This window comes from Sebastes umbrosus, chromosome 1 (genome assembly GCF_015220745.1).
Source record: "Sebastes umbrosus isolate fSebUmb1 chromosome 1, fSebUmb1.pri, whole genome shotgun sequence".
Taxonomy (NCBI): Eukaryota; Metazoa; Chordata; class Actinopteri; order Perciformes; family Sebastidae; genus Sebastes; species Sebastes umbrosus.
Genome location: NC_051269.1, coordinates 40090268 through 40111219, shown reverse-complemented (window position 1 = coordinate 40111219; position 20952 = coordinate 40090268). Strand labels below are relative to the sequence as shown.

Sequence of the window (20952 nt, the reverse complement as noted above, 5' to 3'; positions counted from 1 at the left end):
CTTTATCGTTTTTGCACGCCTGCAGCAGAAATCTTGCTCGTCACTGAGCCATCAAATTAAGATCTATTTAAGGACGGCTGGGCCTGATGAACTCGGTGCATCTGTTGGACATTTAATCCTCAATATAAGTTTATCTCTCAGAACTTCTCACTCAACTCCTTCACTACGGCGTTAAATCCTCGAGCAGTTTTCATGCATGTCTGTGCAGCTGTGTCAGGTTCTGCCTCCTCGTGCCCTTCATCTCCCGTGTTTTCCTCGGGCTCACCCATAATGTCATTACAGCCCATTTCCATGGGGGTGTCTGAGCGGCCTGAACTCCACTCGCGGGGGATTAAGGTACTGTCACATGAAAAGAGAGACTGTCCTCGCCGAAAGATCACAAACTAATCCTGTGTTTGAGCAGGTTGTGCCTGAATTTCCATAACGCTCTGCGGCTCTGGATGTGCAGGGGCGAACATCCCTGCTGGCAAGGGAGGCAAATGGTGGCGTATATCAGTCTGCGCTTGGAAAGCACTCCCGTTTACGGCTGCTATTAATTAAGCATGACGTTCCTCTCAAATCAGCAGTTTTTCATGCAGGGGACCTGGGGGGACCATCTGCACGCCTTATGCTGAAGGAAAATGATTGGCAATGTCATTTGCCAACAACACTGGGTTGATTCATTTGATATAAAGCTGCAAAAACGTGAAAGAATGGAAGGATGAAGGAATGACTTATGGTTTAGAAAAGTGAGCTTCTTGGCTTTGATTGCTGTCTACAGTTCTGTTCCTCAGAATTACTAATTACTGGAAGCCTTTGTGAGAATGATGCTAATTTTTACAGCTGTAAAATTTAAACAAGCTACATTTTATCATCATAACAATATCAATCCATTCCTGTGGATGTAAGGAAAATGTGAAACATTTATTTGTCTTTTATTCAAATGCAAAAAAATAAAAACAAAAAAAGCAACAAATTATGGGAAATTGATTTTGATCTCATAAAAAATAAAAATAAAAGTTCACTACAAGGAGATTATTAGTGCTCAATGTGTGAATGACATCTGCGAATTCTATTCACAGATACTTGATGAATCTACTGTACATGCCCGAGTAACAAAGAGCAGTAAGTAGACATGCACTAAGCTCAACGGTGGTTTTGCAATAGCAAGAACAAAAGCTCTAAGATCAGCCTGTTTGCTCCACTTGAGCTTGAATTAACAGGGAAAGCGGGGAAACAAGGATGTAGTGGACTGCATTAGAGTTACATCAGCCACAGTGGTGGAAGAAGAACTCAGATCTTTTACTTATTAAGTTAAAGCAGCAGTACCATGGTGTAGAAATACTCTGTAGTAGTAGTACTCATTATGCAGAATGGCCATTTCAGAATAATGTATATTATATTATTGAATTACATTAACACATATCTTTCTGTACTATTATCTCTGTACATTGCATATTCTTTTTATTCTTAATCCTGTGAACCTCTGCATATGACCTAGAATATATTCTTGCACATTCCTGACTAGCTCTTTCTTTTCAAACAGTTTTATTGTATATATTTCTTCATTTTTAAATAGTATTTTTTAAATATTTGATTGTATTTTTTTTCTATTCTATATGTATGTTTCTTTTCTATGCATGCACCAATAAACCAAAGCAAATTCCTTGTAAGCAAAAACGTATTTGGCAATAAACCGGATTGTGACTCTGTGCAGCTCTGAAAGGTGGGGTTTATTTTGAATTTCACTAAGGGATAAAAAAAAAGGTCTTATATTTCTCCATAATAATACATCATAATTTATTTATTTATTTATTATATTTTGAATTATTAATCTGAATCTGCTAAGTAACTAGTAACTAAAGTTGTGAAATAAATGTAGTGGAGTAAAAAGTATAATATCGAACCCTGGTAGAAGTATGAAGTAGTAGAAAATGGAAATACTCAAGTAAAGTAAATAAGTAATAAGTAAACACCAATTTCCCTCCGGGGATCAATAAAGTATTTCTGATTCTGAAAGTACAAGTACCTCAAAAGTGGCAGTACTTTAGTAAATATACTTAGTTACTTTCCACCACTAATCATCCATTCCTGAAATCCAAAGGCTTTAACATCACAGTCCTAACAGGAATAACCTCAGTCATCTGTATGATGGTCCCACACTAATTTAAATGGACTAAATCCTGTTTCACGCTGGAGTTTCCCTTTAATTGCACATCCACTTAATCCTGCAGCCATTGTCAATAAAGCAGCAGAGAGAGAGAGAGGTCCTAGAGATGAAAAACAGCCACGAGAAAAGAAGCATTCCAAGAAAACCGCTGCTATTTTGACACAGAGCGGTAATAAAAAAGCATCAAAAATAACAGGAGCCTCATAATGTATGAGGGCTGCATCTGAAATAGTCATACTGGTAGAACACAGCAGCATGTCAGCCGGCTGTCCAACGAAGAGCCCGATGGTTGTAGAACCAGTCTGAGAGCTACTATTATTAGAGGGAAACACTAGAAATAGTTGAGGTTCTTCAATATTTCAAATGACTGACATTGAATAATTGAATGCACATAGACTCAGCTATATATATATCACATATACTCAGCTATATATTTCATGAGTCCCTAGAAATCTACTCTACTGTATGGTCAATTTTCTCAACAACAGATATGGCCCATTACTAGAGATGCTCCGATACCATTTTTTCCTTCCCGATACTAGTAGTAGATTGAGTATCGGCCAATACCGAGTACCGATCTGATACCAGTTTGTTAAAAACAAAAATATACATTATTATTTATAAACAGCTGTACACTACTAACCCTGTATGGATGTGCTATATGACTGCTATCATCCTTGTATGGCCTGGCTCAGGTTACACCCTTTGTAAAACATGAATCCTTTATGATCATAATTATTATTATTTTAATGAATTTCAATTCATTTTCCACTCACTTATTTATTATTATTATTATTATTATTATTATTATTATTATTATTATTATTATGTCTTTTTTTCCTGCTTTTCTTTTCTTTTATTTCTTTTTTGTTTTGTTTTTTCTTTTCCTCTTTTCTTTTTTTTTTTATTTCTTTATTTTTCCCCCCTCACATAAACATTTTGCTTTTGGATTTACATATGATGATTATGTTACGGCATGCTCTTTGTCTTTGTCCATGATTTTGTATCTTGCAGGACAAAGTACATGCATGGTTTAATTGAGTCAATGAATAAATAAATAAATCATGACCAAATACATACAGAGGATGAATGCGATAGCACTTCCTTTTACTATCTAGTTTGACAGGCATTCATAACTGAAAAAGAACTTAAATAAATAAATCTAGGAATAAATAATGCAACTCTTTCCGGAGCTGATGATGGAAGTAGCTGATGAGGGAGTTTCTCATCTCTGTTGAGATTTGCACATGTGCAGTATAGATGTACAGATCAGGTAGTGAGTGACACGTGTTGCTGTTGTTCCTGCGTAGTGTAAATGAGCTGATAGCATAGACTTGCGTACTCGCCGATACCCAATCCAGTATTTAAGGTTGTATCGGAGGCATTTCCGATACTTGTATCGGTACAACTCTACCCCTAACTTTATAAATTTTTTTTCAATTTCTGTTGCTCAAAGTTATAAAACTGTCAGCAGAAATAAGTTCCAGTGAACTATACAATCAGAAAGGTCTCAATTGATTCAGTGTAATAAATAACAACAAATGGTGCATCCTCTCCCCACCGCTCCTTTACATCACTGACCTTTCCCTCTTCCACTCATTAAGCCACTGTGGTTAATGGTGGCATTTCAAACAATGTAACACCTTTGCTGATTAATTAATTCACCCATGCATTCTGAAGACATCCATATATTGTATTTATGTTCATCTGCTGCACAATAATCAACACAGTCATTGTAACCTTTAATCACACATCCACTGTGAGTGTGGCGATCGTAGTTTCTCCTATTTTGAGGATATTTCTTTTGTGTTTCCGTTTGGATTTATTCAGTTCAGAATGAGATGAGAAAGAAGTACGAGTAAGGTCACATTAACAAAAACAAATTATGATACAGTATGCATTAGAAATCGCCTCCCTAATATTTACTATATTTTAAGAAACTACCTAATAAGAGAAAATGTGTGAGAACAGATGGGCTGTTACCTTATAAAAGGTTTTGATAAAAACGTTATCCATTGGCTAAACAGATTGTTGATTATTCTTCCCTGATAGCAAGCCAAATGTGTTTTTTTTTTTAAGAGAAAGAGTCTTTGAGGCTGTGCAGAGTGTTGCCTCTAGTAATATAACGACAGACTGGGTTCACTCCAAAGACATGTATAACATTCATATACTGATCGATATCCTCTGCTTGTGTTTGTCACCCCTTTTTGCATAATGAAGCAAATTAACATAATGCCTGTTTATTCATCAGGTGCAAGCTGTGCCTCAGCGTCCAATCAATCTCATCGCAAACAACCTGGCTAAATGATCCGATATAATAATCCAATATGATGATGGAATATTGAATCATATTTTTTTTTTTTTTACAAATGCCAACAACAGAGTTGAGTTAAAGTTACATGTACAAGGAGGCTGGTTGGAGCCACAGTAGGCTCATCGCTCATCATTGTACCCATAATGTGAATTCAGCGGTGGGCAGGGAGCTTGAATGAAAGTAGGATATACAGTATGTATACAGAGAATCTTACTTTTTCATATTTTGGTGGCACACGATTAATAACTGCACTTGGCAAAGAGAGATTTAACAGAAGATTAGAGCAGCTCTTACATCACTGTGCTTTCCAGACTAGCATGAAATACTTGGCCTGTTTAGTCTCTCAGCACAGCAAAGCACAGCAGACAGTCCAATTCCTTTGAAACTAAGTGAATAACATAATGTATGGCCGCACAGGAGGCCCGTGTTATAATGAAGAAGACAATAATGCATGGTAATTAGTCAGTAAAGCTTGAATAAACAGCACAATAAAGCGTTGAAATTACAGTACATGGTTTGCTCACATTCTTCACTCAGCAGAGTATAGTGAGAGAAAGCATCTGTGCCGAAGCTCTGACCTTGGAAGCAGAACTTCGAGTGCTATCTTCATTTCTAAAGATGCGCTATAGCACGTGGTAGATCTCACCTCTGCAGGTTCCAGGTTCTCTCCATTTTTCATCCACCTGTAAGACGGCTTTGGCTTCCCCGTGGCTTTACACTCCCACACCACCGAGTCATCAATGAGCTTCTGGACGTCTTGAGGTTTCTCAATGAGATGAGGAGGGGCTGGAGGAAACACAGAAAATGGGAGAGACAACGTGAAGTGTCGGCCGATTTTCACATCAAACTCGGTAAAATAAAAGTTTATTTTGGCCAAACCAGAGTTGGTGATTGTTGGAAAGACTAACGACGACAGTACTGGTGAGTTTTATTTTGTTTCTGTCAAGTTTGAATGAAGTTTTTTACGATGCTCAGCTGCTAGAACAGCTGATCTCAACATAAACAAATACACTTGGATGATGATGCAAGTGTACACGGGTACGGAACAAATTTACTAATGTGAAAGCTGACCAGAGAGGGGGGGCAATCGTACTCGGGCACGGTAAGGATCAATCGTACCTAATGTGAAAACGCCCTTAGTCACCTTTAAGGTGTGTTATCACCAAAGTTCTCCTTTTTAAGTTTTCTTTAAGGTGTGCTTCTACAAGAACAGAAATGATGAAAACCAGCCCCATATACATGAGGGCGGCCACTGCTGCCATAGAAACGTTCCATTCAATACGATCTGAGTAAATGATGGTATAATTATACAGGAAGAGAATTGATTCTTGCTGTGTCATGCGAGTAACTCAAGGCTAGTTAATGATTAAGACCAAAAAGAAGTGGTACATAAAACTAGATCAGTAAAGCTCTCTCTCTGTGTGTAATGCTCTGCACATTCTGGATGATGTGTAGGTCAAGCTACCATCATCCTATATCACACAAGGCCAGTGGCAGGACAAGAGTAATGGCTGACCGCACTTTTCCATTCCGCAGATCTCCACCTAATGCCACTCTCAAGGACTGACCTTTGTGGAGGCTTTTCAGTAACAGTACAAATGCCTGCACTAATTGGCTTCTGCTATACAGTATTTTGCCTCAGAGTAAAGCGGGATAACACCGCGAGAAATTTCAATCACTGCAAATGTATCCTCACACTATATCTCTGTGCATTACAACTTCAGCATGTGTGAGACGGTGTGTATGTGTGTGTGGGTGTTCAAAGACATAGAGTGAAGGCAGATAAAAAGAGGTGGACGCAGAGACCAGAGGGGGGTATTTGTGCTGTCTTGTGTATTTATGTCGGAGTCCCGCACAGATTCGACATGTATTTGTGGATCATGTGCGTACTTTAGGGCCTCTAAGATCCCTTGGCTGGGGTCATTAACATTTAACTTGTACGGAGGCTGTGCTGTTGCCATCTGTGCAAACAATAAAAAAGGGTCACAATTCCCTTTGACCGAAAGCTGAAGCTTCTGTTGTTTATCCTGCTGCAAAAAAGAGACATTGGGCCTCATGCAGGAAGTGATATAATCTCCTCTTTTATTTTTGTTTGCATCCACAATTTGTTCTTATTTTGTTAGTACCCATTGATTTCTGGGATTCACCAGTGTTTTTCTTATTTTTGCTGGTTTTGCACACCAGTAATAGCAGATTTGGATGCAAACAATTTCTTTCAGGTATGTGTATTTTGAAACGAGCCCACAGGGAGAGATGGTAGAAAGTTACTCTATAAGACTCCACCATCACCATCATCATTTAGCATCACATCCATTCATGCTACCGTAATCCTCTGTCAGAGCCTGGCTGAGCTGCCCCACCCACTGCTCCTTTGCAGGGCTGCATTGTTGTCATCCTGGGATTTTTTTTTCTCGTCCTCGCTGACAGGGTCCCTCACTCTATCCCTCACCCGCTGCGAACGTATCGACTCTCAGTCAACGCTTACCAAATGAAAGCAGGCAGCCCATCTCTGCCTGCACCGGGCCAAAGCGCGCATACAATCAGAGCAAACGTCAAGTGGCTAAAGCAGAGGAAAGATGGGAATTTGCCTTATCAGTGAAATCACTGAGATAATGCAGCAGTAAGTCACACAGATGTGAATACAACGGGGGGAAACTAACCTGTCACAGCTCTGCATTTACTTCCCCCTCTGAGTAATATCAACATCAACAAGGGAGTAAACGGACATTTCTTTTCTGAGCTTTTCATTCAGAGGTGGACATTTAACAAAACTCTTCTTCTTTGGCTTGAGTAGTAGTTAGAAACTGCTTCAAATACAGAATTATGAAGAAATACGGTGGCCAAATGCACCCAAACCAAAGAAAACTTCTTTCCCATGAAGATACGATGAATCTAATTTCCCCTCATGCACTGAATGTGAACCTAAAGCCTCAATGCAGTTAATGAATTCCTGTTTCAGTTTCAGTCAAGACCATACACCAGTGGTTCCCAACCTTGGGGCGCCAAAAATCACATGGGGTGTGCCAGTATTTTTCAGCTCTGAGTCAAAATTAGATTTGCACATGTATAACTAATATCATAATAATACATTTACTGGATAATTTCTACAAAAATCTTTTTTGCTACTTAGTGCTACTTGTACAATTGCAGATAAAGATCAGGCTACACTAATAGTATTAGTAGAATTAGATTCCAGTGGTGGCTGCGAAGGATGTGCAATCCAAACATTTCTAATCTTACTCCAGAGCATGGCAAAGTCCAAAAGTCAACATTTATTGAAAAACATAAAGATTTTTTTATTTCCGAAAATCATAACATGTTTTTATCTAATTAAATATTCTGCTTCAATCCATATTTGTTGGCGTGTAGCCTTTCAAAAACAACATTTTCACTGCGGTCAAAAACTGTTTACTCTCCCGCCCGCCGTACATATACAGGGAGGCACTGACGAGTTATATTCATTAAAGAAAGTTGATTTATTAAAAAAAGAATAACTAATTTAATACACTGAATCACTTTACTCAAATTGAAGATTTTGTCCAAAGATTTGTAATTTCTTTTAGGGTGATGACGTCAGAAAATGGTGGGGGTGGGGGCTCAGCTTTTCTTAGAAACAAGTAGGGGGGCTTAAGGAAAATAGGTTGGGAACCACTGCCATAGACTGTGTTTAAGAAGTTGTTGTAGTCACCGTGACATCATCCATTGGTTTGTGGACTGCTGTTTTGATGGCTCGAGTTCGATCTTTGGCTGTCGCCATCTTGTTTTTTTGCAACAAGAAGTGACACGAGATGGTGGAGCTAAGTACAACCGAACGCTGAATAAGACATTTTTAGGTGACCAACATGTTACAATTTAATTTCATGGACTGAAAACACACTTTGAAAGGGTTAAAGTTGTAAGAGGAGCAGACAGCTCCCAGACCGGACAACGCCGTGGTAGCAACCTGTCAATCACATCGAGCCACGCCCTAAAGCATCCCCTGCTTTATGGTCTATTTGACTCTAAATGGGACCATAATTTACTAAATGAACATCATGCTGTATTGAAGAAGACTTGAAACTAGCGATTGAGACCATAAACTCATGTTTACAATGTTTACTGAGGTAATAAATCAAGTGAGAAGTAGGCTCATTTTCTCATAGACTTCTATACAATCAGACTTCTTTTTGCAACCAAAGGAGTCGCCCCCTGCTGGCTGTTAGAAAGAATGCAAGTTTAAGGCACTTCCACATTGGCTTCACTTTTCAGACCCCGGTGGTCTGGTCAAGACAAGATGATGTGACCAAAAATGTAAACAGTTTAAAAACTAAATTTGAAATAAAGCTCCTTCATATCTAGTCAATCAAAAGAAACTGAAAACACATGAGACCTACTGCATTAGTGGGAAATTAAGGGCACATTATAAGTGTGAGAATGTTTTAAAGTGACCATAGAGCCACCGTAAAGTAACACCTTCATTTCTTCCTGTCCAACACAAAGTCCAGCTCACTGTAGCTTGCTTGGATGCACAAGAGATCCCCTAATCGATTCCCCCATTGGCTTACACTGCTGACGAATGTCTCAAAGGCTTTTAATTCAAAGGGAGTTCAAAATAAGATTACCGATTTTTATCACCTGGCTGCGGACAGCAGGGGAGAGAGAGAAAGAGAAAGAAAGAAAGAGAAAACACATCAAAATGAGAGAGGAGCCACAGCTCAAAGGGACAAATCAAGCCTTGGTGGATCACAGCATGCTGCTGGGCTGTTACAGTGAACGAGGCAAAGAGCTTCCAGGACTGTTGTAAATCACGGCAAATTGTTTAATGCCCTGAATGAGTTATTTTTGACAGCTGACACAGCATGAATTGAAGGGGAGAAAATCAGAGGGAAGAAAACAGAGAGGGGTGGAGGTGGGAGGAAAATCCATAGATTGTTCAAAGAGCAAGTTAACGGCTTGAACGGATCAGTCCGGGTCAAAATATGATTAACATATAAATGTAATGGTATCGTTTTATCCATTTATTCATGACCATGTCATTCATGATTTTGGAAAGTTACCAGGATAGGTAGGTAGGTAAAGAGCTGTGTGTGGTCAGGGAGGTTTGCTAACTTTGATTATTTATACAGTATGGATAGACTAATAGGATTCAGCTTCCTCCTCTCTAAATTCTTTCCTTTCTCCACAAGTTTCTGTCTGGAGTTGATCCTTATGATGTATTTTTGGCAGTTAGTATACGGTTAGTATGAATACAACCAACTATAATACTTGATTATTGTGTAATATGGAAGTGAGACAGTTTTGGTCGTAGCCAATAATAATTCCAGAAATAATTACATTTTAATTTTAAAGGCCAAATCCTATTTTTGTTTTTCTTGTGTACTGTTTTATTCAGATTTGTTAGGTTTGTCATATTATTAGCGCAGAAAGCAAACAAAACAGTGGCCTTTTTCAAAGAGGATAAAACTACTATATATAGGCCTAGTATGGGCAGAAAAAAAAGAGGTAAAGGGTACTTGGACATCTTGTCACCAATTAGTTTAATTGTACAGGATTATACATCATACAGCAAATAAAGAAGGGAATAACAAGCATGATTAAACATACTGGATGTAATATAGTATTTTGGTACGTGGAGTCAGTCATGTGACTAAGAGAAAAAAGAAATAGAAGGACTCCCCGCAAGTGTGATCTTAGTGGGGTGAATTTTAGGAACAATGAAATCACATGACTTTAATTTGAAGATTAATCACAACAATCAGAAGTTGTAATTATTGTTGAATTGCGAAAATATCAAATATCAAATATCAAACAACTAGTAAATTTACCACGGACCGTCCTCCCCAATAAAACGTCCGTATAGGTCATCTGTGAAATCAGCTTATTACGACCCATATTTAAGTTTATTGGTAGGCGGCGACCTCTAGTGGCCGTAGTAACTATGACAGGAGTAAAGGAGGAAGTCAGGTGACGTAGTATAAAGAGCCCATGTAGGGAGGAGATCGGGGGTGGATGGCTGGGTCAAACAAACAGTCTCCGTTGACTTAATTTAACTTACAAGTTAACTTACGTAACATACATAGCTTAAGTAGGTTACCTAAGTTACGTAACAAACATGCATATTCTAACCCAAACCACGATCTTTTCCTAAACCTCACCAAGTAGTTTTGTTTCAATTCACAACGTTAACCACGTATTTAAAACAGTGGGCCTGTCACTGGTACTCTCTAACGGTCATATATGTCGTTTTGGGAGTTATTAGCACACAAACTATTCTGTCGTTTAGGTATGGGGACGTGTCGATTTAACAATGTCATGCTATATACAGATGTCAACATGTTTACCACTGTTGTGCTATCCAGATTTCAAATATTTAGCTCTAAATTAAGATGTTTACTTCTAAAATATGGCTGCATCTAATAAATGGATTGTTTATAAAATATCCAATTTAGAAAGGAAATCATTACTGTCAAATGAAGATCAGGGTTTCCATCAAAAATGTGTTTTTAAAAAACGTTAAAATGTGTACCATCTGTCATTTTGTAAGAGCAGAATATTTTTCTGATGGTGTGTTTTTTTGTCTTGGAATGGAGTGGCAGTAGATATCAAGACTTCTAGTGTCTGAACTCCAACTACGGGACCATCAGCAACAATGAGTGGATCTACTAACCCCCTTCCTGTCGATCCACATGCTGCTGTGCAGATTATGTCCCTGACATATGTGCCACTGGCGCATGTATAGTACATTTAACGGCTTTGATTTCCAGTCAAGCTGGATGTCAATCATGATGCCATCTGGTGGAACCCAATACGAGGCTCACCAACAAGGTCGTATGCAAGGGCTCAGCCTCATCCGCATCACTCCTTTAATCTGGATCAAAATATTAGAGGCATCATAGCTGACAGCCTTTAATCATTCTGATGTGCCGTTAAAACGAGCTCCCCTCCCCGTGCACGCCACACGAGCTCTCTGCTGATCGTCGCTGACTGCTTTATAAGACCAGTTGTGTCTGCTCTTTGCTGCCTTTCAGTCTGAGCAGGTCTGACAGATGTGGTGCACGCTGGTCAAATATTCATGCATGTCAGGATCACCTACCGTAGAAAGAGAGCTTCCCTTTCACCGTGTTCATTCCCCTGGAGTTTTCCGCCACACACTCGTACGTGCCGGCGTCCTCCTGCTGGAAATACGGGATTTCCAAGACGCCACTGGCTTTCCTCATGTCCACTTTCCTGGGGAAGGGTACACTGTCTACTCTCCTCCAGTTTATAGACGGTACCGGGCTGTGAGAAGAGACACGGAGAAATTTCAACTTTAAATTTTTTGTGAATGATTTCTTGCTCACAAGTTAACTAAATCGTCTTGAATTGCAGACCCTGATTTATCAAAAGGTTATTCAAGTTTTGACACCAAGTAGATAATATTTTGATTATTATTACACCCGCCATTATTTTGTAAAGTGCAAATCAATTTTAATCAGAAAATCTATACAAACTCAAAAATACTTCTTAGATTTTAGTCATATATTGATTATTGTTTGAGAAAGAATTGAAACAAAACTGCTAAAAGTGAACTTTCAATACATTTAAAAAACACTTCCTCATACCGTTACTGAAAATAATAAATCAGAATTAGAGCTGAATTAAAGACAGTATAAAGATAAAGACAGTAGACGGTGAAAAATACTAAAAACTAATCACTAGTAAACAAACATCTTTTAAAAAAAGCTATAAAATGCCAGACTTTCCCTTACACATACAACCTAACATTAACTCATAGTCCCTTGAATGTCCAGTGTGTAGGATCTGAAGGTATCTAGGGGTGAGGTGAGGAGATTGCAACCAACTGAAGCCTCTCCCGTGTGCGTGGCGTGTTGGAGAGCTGCGGTGGCTGACGCGAAAACGCGAATGGCCCTCTCTAGAGCCATTTGTTGGTCATTCGGAGACAGTGTGTAGAGTGTGTGTGTACGTGGGAAGTGAATGGTGAAGCAAGAGAGAGAGAGCGGCAGCGACGGAAGCGAGTAACGTTATCTACTCCCTCCAAAGCAGGAAAAGTTAACAGTGTTTGGTTTGTCCGTTCTGGGCTACTGTAGAAACATGGCGGAGCAACATGGCGGGCTCCTTGGAGAGAGGACCCGCTCCCTATGTAGATATAAACGTCTCATTCTAACGTAACGAAAACACAACAATTCTTATTATCAGGTTATTATACACTAAAGAAAACATACTTATTAACATTATATTACATTTCTGACAATAGATCCCCCTAATTGTTACACACTGGTCCTTTAAATATTTTAATTTAACTTCTCAAATGTCCCTTTAATTTGCAAGATTAAAGATTAAACTCCTTAATATTTAATGCCAGAGCAGGCGGAGGAGCACAAGGATTAGGGATTTACTACATTTAAGGATCAAATTCAGCTGTTTTGCACCATAAATGTACCTATTCCACAGATACTCTACCATAATATTCATAAGAAATGTTTAAGGAGCTTATAACGTGTTCAGTTAAGGGCTGTTTAGTAATCCATCTTTAGGTATATTACCATCCTATACTCTCGGCTTCAGTACATTTTCTTACAAAACCTGATATTTTAAGTGAAGATTTTTACACCACAACACATGCACTCTCTAATTTCTTAGATGTGCAGCCTAACTGGAAACACACGAGGATTGCAGCAAAGTGGTGAAACACATGAAAAAATAAATCTCCCAGCACTCTTCTGGTAATATCTTTTTTTTCTTTCATATGCGAGCGAGCATACTGAGCCAGACTAAGAGTGTGCTTACTTTCCCAGAGCGAAGCATTCCAGCTTTACAGTGGATCCTTTGGCAACATGAACAACCTCTGGAAACTGAACTTCAATCTTTGGCTCGTATTCACCCATCACACCTGAAAGAGAGAAGCAGACGAGCGTTGGTGTTAGTGCAAAAAAAAAAGTTGTATTTTTGATTTGTAACTGCAGCTAAACAACAACAACAACAACAAAAAGCACTAGCTGTGGCTTCTGCTGTTGCTACACAGCTACTGAAAAGCTTCTTTTTTTTCAAGTATAGCCGTCTTTTTTAATATAAACTGAAATGCCTTTTCAACTTCCAACGCTGTGCAATCTGAGCCGCAAAAAGCACTCCCTGCTCTCAGCGCTGTCACAGAATGCTCCCCCCATTGAAAATAATGAGAAAAAGAAGCAGAAACACAGCTCTCCAGCGGACATGCAACACACTGATGTAGAATGGAAAAAAACAACAACTTTGAGAATTCATAGACGGTTTGAGCTTTTACATCCAGATGAGTTTCATCTTGTTGTAGTGCTAACAGCTATGAACCAGAAAATGGGCCCATAAAATCCCCCTGGGTACCGCCACTGTGTCTACAAAGCATCCCATTCACTGTCGCTGGAGCAGCTCTGGTGGATTATAATATTGCTGCTGTGCATGCTAAAAATCTCTGAATAAAGGAGAAGACGGGAATGCGGGCTCTCTGGTGTTCTAGCTTTGGGAGGGACCTATTCATAAATCAACACCGGAGTGTCTAACAGCGTATTTTTGTCTTCCCCTTAAATGACATAAGGTAAATTATATCAATGTATTTGTAATGGGTGTAATTTCAGTCCTCCTTGCTGTGCCAAAGCTGGGTGCACAACATGGTATTTTAAACCCCTCTCATCCACCAGTGTAACAATAGGTTTTCCCCGTTGCTGTAATTCAGGTCTGTGTTGCACAAATAGCTCTAGAGATGGAGGAAACAGGCCAATTTCATCTCGTTGATTTGGCGAGGCATGTGTTATCAGGATGGCTCCCTGAGTGACTGTGAAAGCTAATTCAGATCCTTATCACAACTGTCTCATACTGGAATGTAACCACAGCACTATCACCCATTTTAGGCAGACAGGTGGAAGTGGACGGGTAATTGTCTCATACCATAACCTTTTGTAGGGGACACCTGTTTAATGTGCCAACCGGAACCCCCCCCTCACTCCCCTTTCCTGAGCCCCCGTTGACCGTGGTGAGGCTGACGTTTCGCTGCTAGACCGGCTGCCTCGTTGAAACAAAGGTATAATGAAAAAAGAAAGGAAGGAAGCAGGTAAGGAAAGTGCTCGGGAATTGCTTGGAAGAAACGATTTCTCAAATCACGCAAGATGTTCACAATTCTGTCTGTCATTCTACGAATAATGTGGTCGGACGATTCAGAATTTATTTCCACCTTTATTCTTAATTTAAAGGGGACGTATCGTGCTCATTTTCAGGTTGTTACTTGTATTTTGTATGTCTACTAGAACATGTTAACATGCTGTAATGTTAAAAAAAACACTTTATTTTCCTCTTACTGTCTGTCTGAATATGCCCGTATTCACCCTCTGCCTGAAACGCTCCGTTTTAGTGCATTTCAACAGAATTGGAACGGAATTGCAACGGAATTGCGTTGCTGGGCAACAGTTTGGGTCCATGTTTACTTTACGTTTGTTGGCAGCTGATGTTATTTACATTAAAAAGCAACAGGAAATAAACTGGGACACATTAGGAATGTTTACGTTTAAAACCATGTAATGGTCTAAATATTGTATATTTGTGACATCACAAATGGACAGAAAATGGCTTGTTTCAAACACACAATTTCTGAATACGGGCTGTGTGTATTTCTCCGTATATTGAGCATTTTGATAGTTTAACAGTATTTATAAAGCACTTAAACCTGCTTTATAATATAAAAGACATGAAAATCTGACTTTTCATAATACTGTATGGGACCTTTAAATGATGATGGTTCTTAAATGCTAAAAGAACCCCAATCGGCCATTTTTCTTTTTTTTCCCTTTTTGAATCACAAGAAAATCTTGTCAACTAGATACAATATGTTGGATATTTTGGCTATAATTTGATTAATAATAATTTGATGTTCTCATCAAAACTGCCTTATCCTTTCATTTTTTTATTTGTTTTTATTTGTTTTACAAAATCAGCCTCTGGTCCCAAAGTTGCAAACTAAGCCATTCATTACTACACAAGTGGGAAAAAAAAATGTGATAATAAGTACAATATGTTTGTTATATTCTGCATTACTTTCTGTGCCAAAAGTGGAGAGGCGTTGTTCATCTATTTATACAGTCTAAGGTATAAATACACCAGTAAAAATTGTTGACAAAAACATTACAAACACCTACAGTATTGTGTGTTATAATAACTATTAGTATAGTTTTATATACTGCTTATAAATGCTAAATAGGAGATTAAATTAAAACTTATACTACTACTAATAATACTAGTAGCCTAGTTTCCAGTAAAAAGGCCTAATAAATCTATTTGATAAGAGATAGTGTTCACAACAAATATCATACAAGACATTTCTAATGAAAATAACATTTAGCTTCTTATTTCTTGTACTGCATTACGTCAGATATGGTAAGGAACACCCTTCTAGGACAGAAGCCTACAATTAGATTACTTGCTGACAGTGACCTTTCCTCTGGAGTGCCTTGATAAGGCCAGCCTAAAGCATCAGATCCACATGTTAAAGGACATGCTGAAATTAGCAGAGGAAGAGATAATTAACCTTTGCATTTCATTTGTATTCCTTAAAACCACTTGTCCTACTTTCAGGCACCAACAGGAGAAAGTTTGGCTTTTTTGTTTGTCAGGACCAAATCAGCACCGCCGTATTAAAATCAACCATCTGATCCCAGAACAGAATGGAGGAGTGAATCTGTTTCAGTACTAATGAAAGTGACGAAAAATAGAAGGAAAACACCATCCGAAGACACGATGACAGTGGCAAGAGGTAAATGTATATGTATGGTGACACATGTGATTATCAAAACTTATTACACGGCTGCGTTGAATACTCGATTCTGATTGGTCAATCACGGCGTTCTGCGATCTGTAATTTCTCTATTACAGACCGTTGCTATGTATAACAGACCGTTGCTATGGGCGCAGTTCAGATGCCGGACTATGGTGGACCGTTTTGGTTTAAAAATATTGATTTCTTCAGTAAGTAGCCGTGTAATAAGAAGGATAATGTACAGCTAGCGGGTCATTGTTGTGAAAGAATCCCCTTCAGGGCGATGAGAGACCATCCACTGCGCGTCAGGGTGCAGCATCGCCCTGTCGGGGATTCTTCCACAACAATGACCAGCTCGCTGTACATTATCCCTTACATAACACACAAGATGGAGACTAATGGGAGAATGCCTTTGTGGAGTGTTATTCCATCCAATTCCATGTGTTATAGAATGATGCAGGGGTGATGTATTTTTGTAGGCCAACCCAGAAGTTAGCATCGCACTGGTTCCCTCGACAAAAATCCAATGGGATTTTTCCATTGGATTTTAGATTATTGCGGAAAATAAACGTACTAATACTTACACGTTCATCACAAATGAACACCACTTTCATGATTTTTGAAGCGTAAATGCAAACACCAGAAATAAAAAGCTAATGTTAGGCTACAAACAAACTAAACCACGGTGACATGACTTCAAGGTCACCCCACTAAGTTTGATGTGTTTGGCGTGATGACGTTTAATGTCCCAGACAACCAATGTAGTCTCATTTAGCCACTTGTTAGCAACCGCCTTTATTTAAGACACGTAAAAGCCAAAGTCATAGAACAAAACGTTAAAATCTCTTCAGCTTTTGTTAACCACAGATCTTATTGCAGGTATCTAACTACTTTTGTCAACTACATTGACTTAGCGACGAGGTAATCGGAAGTGCAACAATGCCAACTCATTTTCAGGTTTTAGGGCTCATTCCTGCAGCACTCAATTGCATGACCACTTGTAAACATCAAACACATAAAATACAAATTCATACTTTTAGAGAAACGCACTCTCAAACTGAAAACTTTGTGACTTCATAATGTAGTCAACATTGGAATAAACATTACTCCAGAGGGTTAAACTATATCCTAGTAATTGCAGTATATAAAATGCAGTAAAGGTGTATCTCAAATCTGCCTGTAACCAAATATGGAGGTCTTATGGAGAATTAGCTGTGTGCAAATACAGATTAAATATTCACAGTAACATCCACATTTAGAAAAGGGAAATCATACAAACCAAACCAACTCAGTACAATTAAGAGACAACATTTGCACCCAGATTAACGTCCTCATGACAGAATATTTAGCAGATTCTACAACAAAACAAAAGAGTGTGATATGCAGCACAATTAACCAGAACACACTTCTAGCCAGCAGTGCTGTGTATGTTATATAAGTGGTTTAATGCAAAAACAGGGCTCACCATCACTGCGGAGCACTAGTGGAGTGGGTGGACCCTGGACTCGGGTCTTTGTGACGGTGTTGGTCACCACGCAGGTGTAGTTGCCAACATCTGAGGGCTCCACTTTGGCGATGTACAGATTCCCCGTCTCCTGCGAGATGAATCGGCGAGTATCCTGCTTCACAAATGTCGGGTACTCGTTAAAGATCCAGGAAAATACCAGATCTGTGGATAGAGAAGAGAAAGAGAATCCTCACTTTAAATGTCACTTTAAGAAGGTCGTGAAACAGGGAGATATTTTGGTTGTGGCGGCGGCGGCTTGTGATCATTTTCATACCTCCTCAGGGGAGAGGAAATGGTGATAAAGTTATATCACTCTAAGGTGAAAATGGATGACAGGATCAGTGAGAGGTTGCAAACAAATGTAATTATCTGGAGTTTTGTCAAATGACCTTTTTTCATGTGGATGAGGTCTGCATACTGAACGAGGGATTTGGGAGCACCGGGGTACGTGTTGTCTGACTTAAAAAAAGATCCCCAGACAGACGACTAGAATTACCAACTGAGTTTCTAATAAAGGCAGGTAACACTTTACAATAAGGTACATACGATCTGGAGTCTTTAATGAACGGAACAACTTACTGAACCAATTGCTTATTGAAGCAAATTAATAACAATAACCATTTTCGTGTTCCATCCGATAACATTACAGTATCATGTTAACCAACTGACAAATAGCATTCACAATAATTGACTAAAATAATCATTGAAGAAATACATACATAAATTGAAAGCAAATTTACATGATTATTTATAGGGATGCACTGATGCAAAATTCTGGGCCGATAACGATACCGATGTTTTTGTTTGTGTTGTTTTTACTGTTATTTATTCCCTTTTGTGCCACGAAAGCAAAAACCTCTTGATTCTAAAAAACTAACTGAGCTGTTTTAAAGTCCTTCAGCATTTCATTACACCGTCTTTGAATGAGCAAAAATTCAATCAAACACATTTATGAAACAACCTTTAATATAACCTTCTTGCAAATTAAATATTTTTTTTTTTTTTTTTTTTTTTTAAATAACTTCTTCAAAAGCCTTTTTCGCTGCTATTCAACTACATAATCAATGAGAAGAATGTTTCAGTACCTACACAGCCCAACAAAAATATTAGTTTTGTGAAACATAAATTAAATGTCAATGTAAAAGTGATTAGAAACATGAGCAGTGTTTCTCACACATAGACTTTACTTGGACGGGCCACCCATATATTAACGACCGCCCATGTATGAACCATTTTAGCATTTTTTTCTCATCCAAACCGAAGTGATTGTTTTAAGCCATTGTTTTACTGCCTAATTTTTCATTGAACATGGGCGCCTCGATAGCTCAGTTGGTAGAGTGGGCACCCATATAACAAGGCTCAGTCCTAACCGTGGCGGCCATTTCCGCATGGCGCCTTCTCTCTCTCTCTCCCCCTTTCTAAACTGTCCACTGTCGTATCAATAAGGGCTTGAAAATGGCAAAAAATAATCTTAAAAAAAACAAAAAACTTTCGTTGAACATAACGTTCTTGTTGCTGATCTTTCTCCGAGACAGTGTAATACTCCCACACAGCCGACTTTTTCTTTCACTTCTATTTGTAAACAAAGCAGACGTGCGCATGGCACCCGCCGTTATGTCAAAGTCATGTCCGGGCAGTGGCTTCTTTTCTGAATCAGCAGCTGGTTAGTGTTGTCCGAGACCAATCGCAAATAACCAACACAACATTTAGCCAGCGCAAAATTGAGGCAACACAACAGATAAACATCGGCCACTGCCATCGGTAAATGTCATCTTATTTGCCGATGGCAGTCAACTAGGCGAATATCGTCCGATACCGATAAATCGATGCATCCCTAATTATTTACACATAATATCATTATCATGTTATTAGCTAACACAGCCACACCATATGCTAGCCAGCTAATGACCTGATATAGAGTTTCATTGTGGTGACTGGCGAGCTACAGCTAGTTACTTCCATCACTCACAGATGACATGATGTCGTCTTTGCTTTTCTCCAAATTTTCTGCATTTGACAGGAGTTGTTCGGGCATGCTGATACAATCGCAGTCATAATGCGAAATGTTTTGTATTTATGGGAGAGGCAGCATTTTCTAGAATGACATCTCAACCGTCTTAGAGAAACCTGCCGAAGGGGTGACTTATCGCTAACAGGAAGTGGGGCATCATGTTGGCGAGCACCTGTCAGGCTGCTAAAATCAATAAAACATTGCTGGAGTTTAAATGTCAGCCTTTCCCCGATGTCACATCATTGTGTTGGAGTATATCAGAATGAGCCAAACACACATTTTGATGTCTTGAGATCCACATAAAAAGATTTCTTTCTTTCTCCACTCTGTGTAACTTCTGTAAGAAGCCAGATCAAGACCTAGTTTATGCAGTTTATGCAGTTATGTGGTTCATTAGGCTTTCAGTTTGACATCATGATGTGCTTTTAAGAAAGAGAACAAATTATAAAAATCATAGGCCAATTATTGAGAAGTTAATAAATGAATGATAGTTGTGTAATTACTATGTAACAATAAGTAATGACTAACTGTTACAGTAGATGAAATGAAGTAATTATGGGACTCCATTAACCTGGTCGATAATCCAATTTAGTGTGAACCAGTGTTTAAATTGAAACAAATGCTCGGCAAAATGTGCAGGTTTTCAAGAGCACAATGTAATTCACACAGAATTCATAAAAAATGCTTTAAATCACTACATCATTGTCACACTCACTGGGACCAGTACCATAATTCAACCACAGACATCATCTCTACCATGATCTCACAGAGATATAAGAAATGGGATGCAGAAATAATCGCACACGGCATCTGAGAAATAAGATCGAATCTCATTTTACAACCCGCTGTCCTGCAATTTCAAGAAATGAGCGTCATTTCAAAAATGCAAATACAGTATGTACTATACATATTTGAAGTGGTAGAAACGCTGTATGCTTGTCACGTAATATTTTTCATAATTTAAGCCTCCATTTGTCTTTCTGTAGCTGTGTTGAATGAATTGGATACAGTCCATCAGTAACTTCTACGGGTTAGGCTATGAGATCTACTGCGAGATGAGTTCTTTACATTATTGAAGTCAATTAATCAAACATGAACGTCGTGACGTTATCTGCTGCTCTGGAGTTTTGCAGCGAGTCTAACTGACAGACATACGCGGTTTTCCTGCTGTGCTTAAACCACACCATTTGTTAGCGGACTAGCAATTAAGCAAAAC

At 38.8% G+C, this 20952-nt stretch overlaps 1 protein-coding gene across 1 annotated transcript in view; it reads right to left on the bottom strand.

Moving 5' to 3' along the window:
- cntn4 (contactin 4) overlaps positions 1 to 20952 on the bottom strand; it is a 169957-nt gene that overhangs the window by 53878 nt on the left and 95127 nt on the right. Inside the window, exons 6-9 of the mRNA XM_037782642.1 lie at positions 17684 to 17887; positions 13230 to 13332; positions 11536 to 11720; positions 5110 to 5249 (exon numbers count right to left, since the gene is read on the bottom strand). Of these exons, the coding sequence (XP_037638570.1) occupies positions 5110 to 5249; positions 11536 to 11720; positions 13230 to 13332; positions 17684 to 17887 (632 nt within the window). The remainder of the gene's footprint in view (positions 1 to 5109; positions 5250 to 11535; positions 11721 to 13229; positions 13333 to 17683; positions 17888 to 20952) is intronic.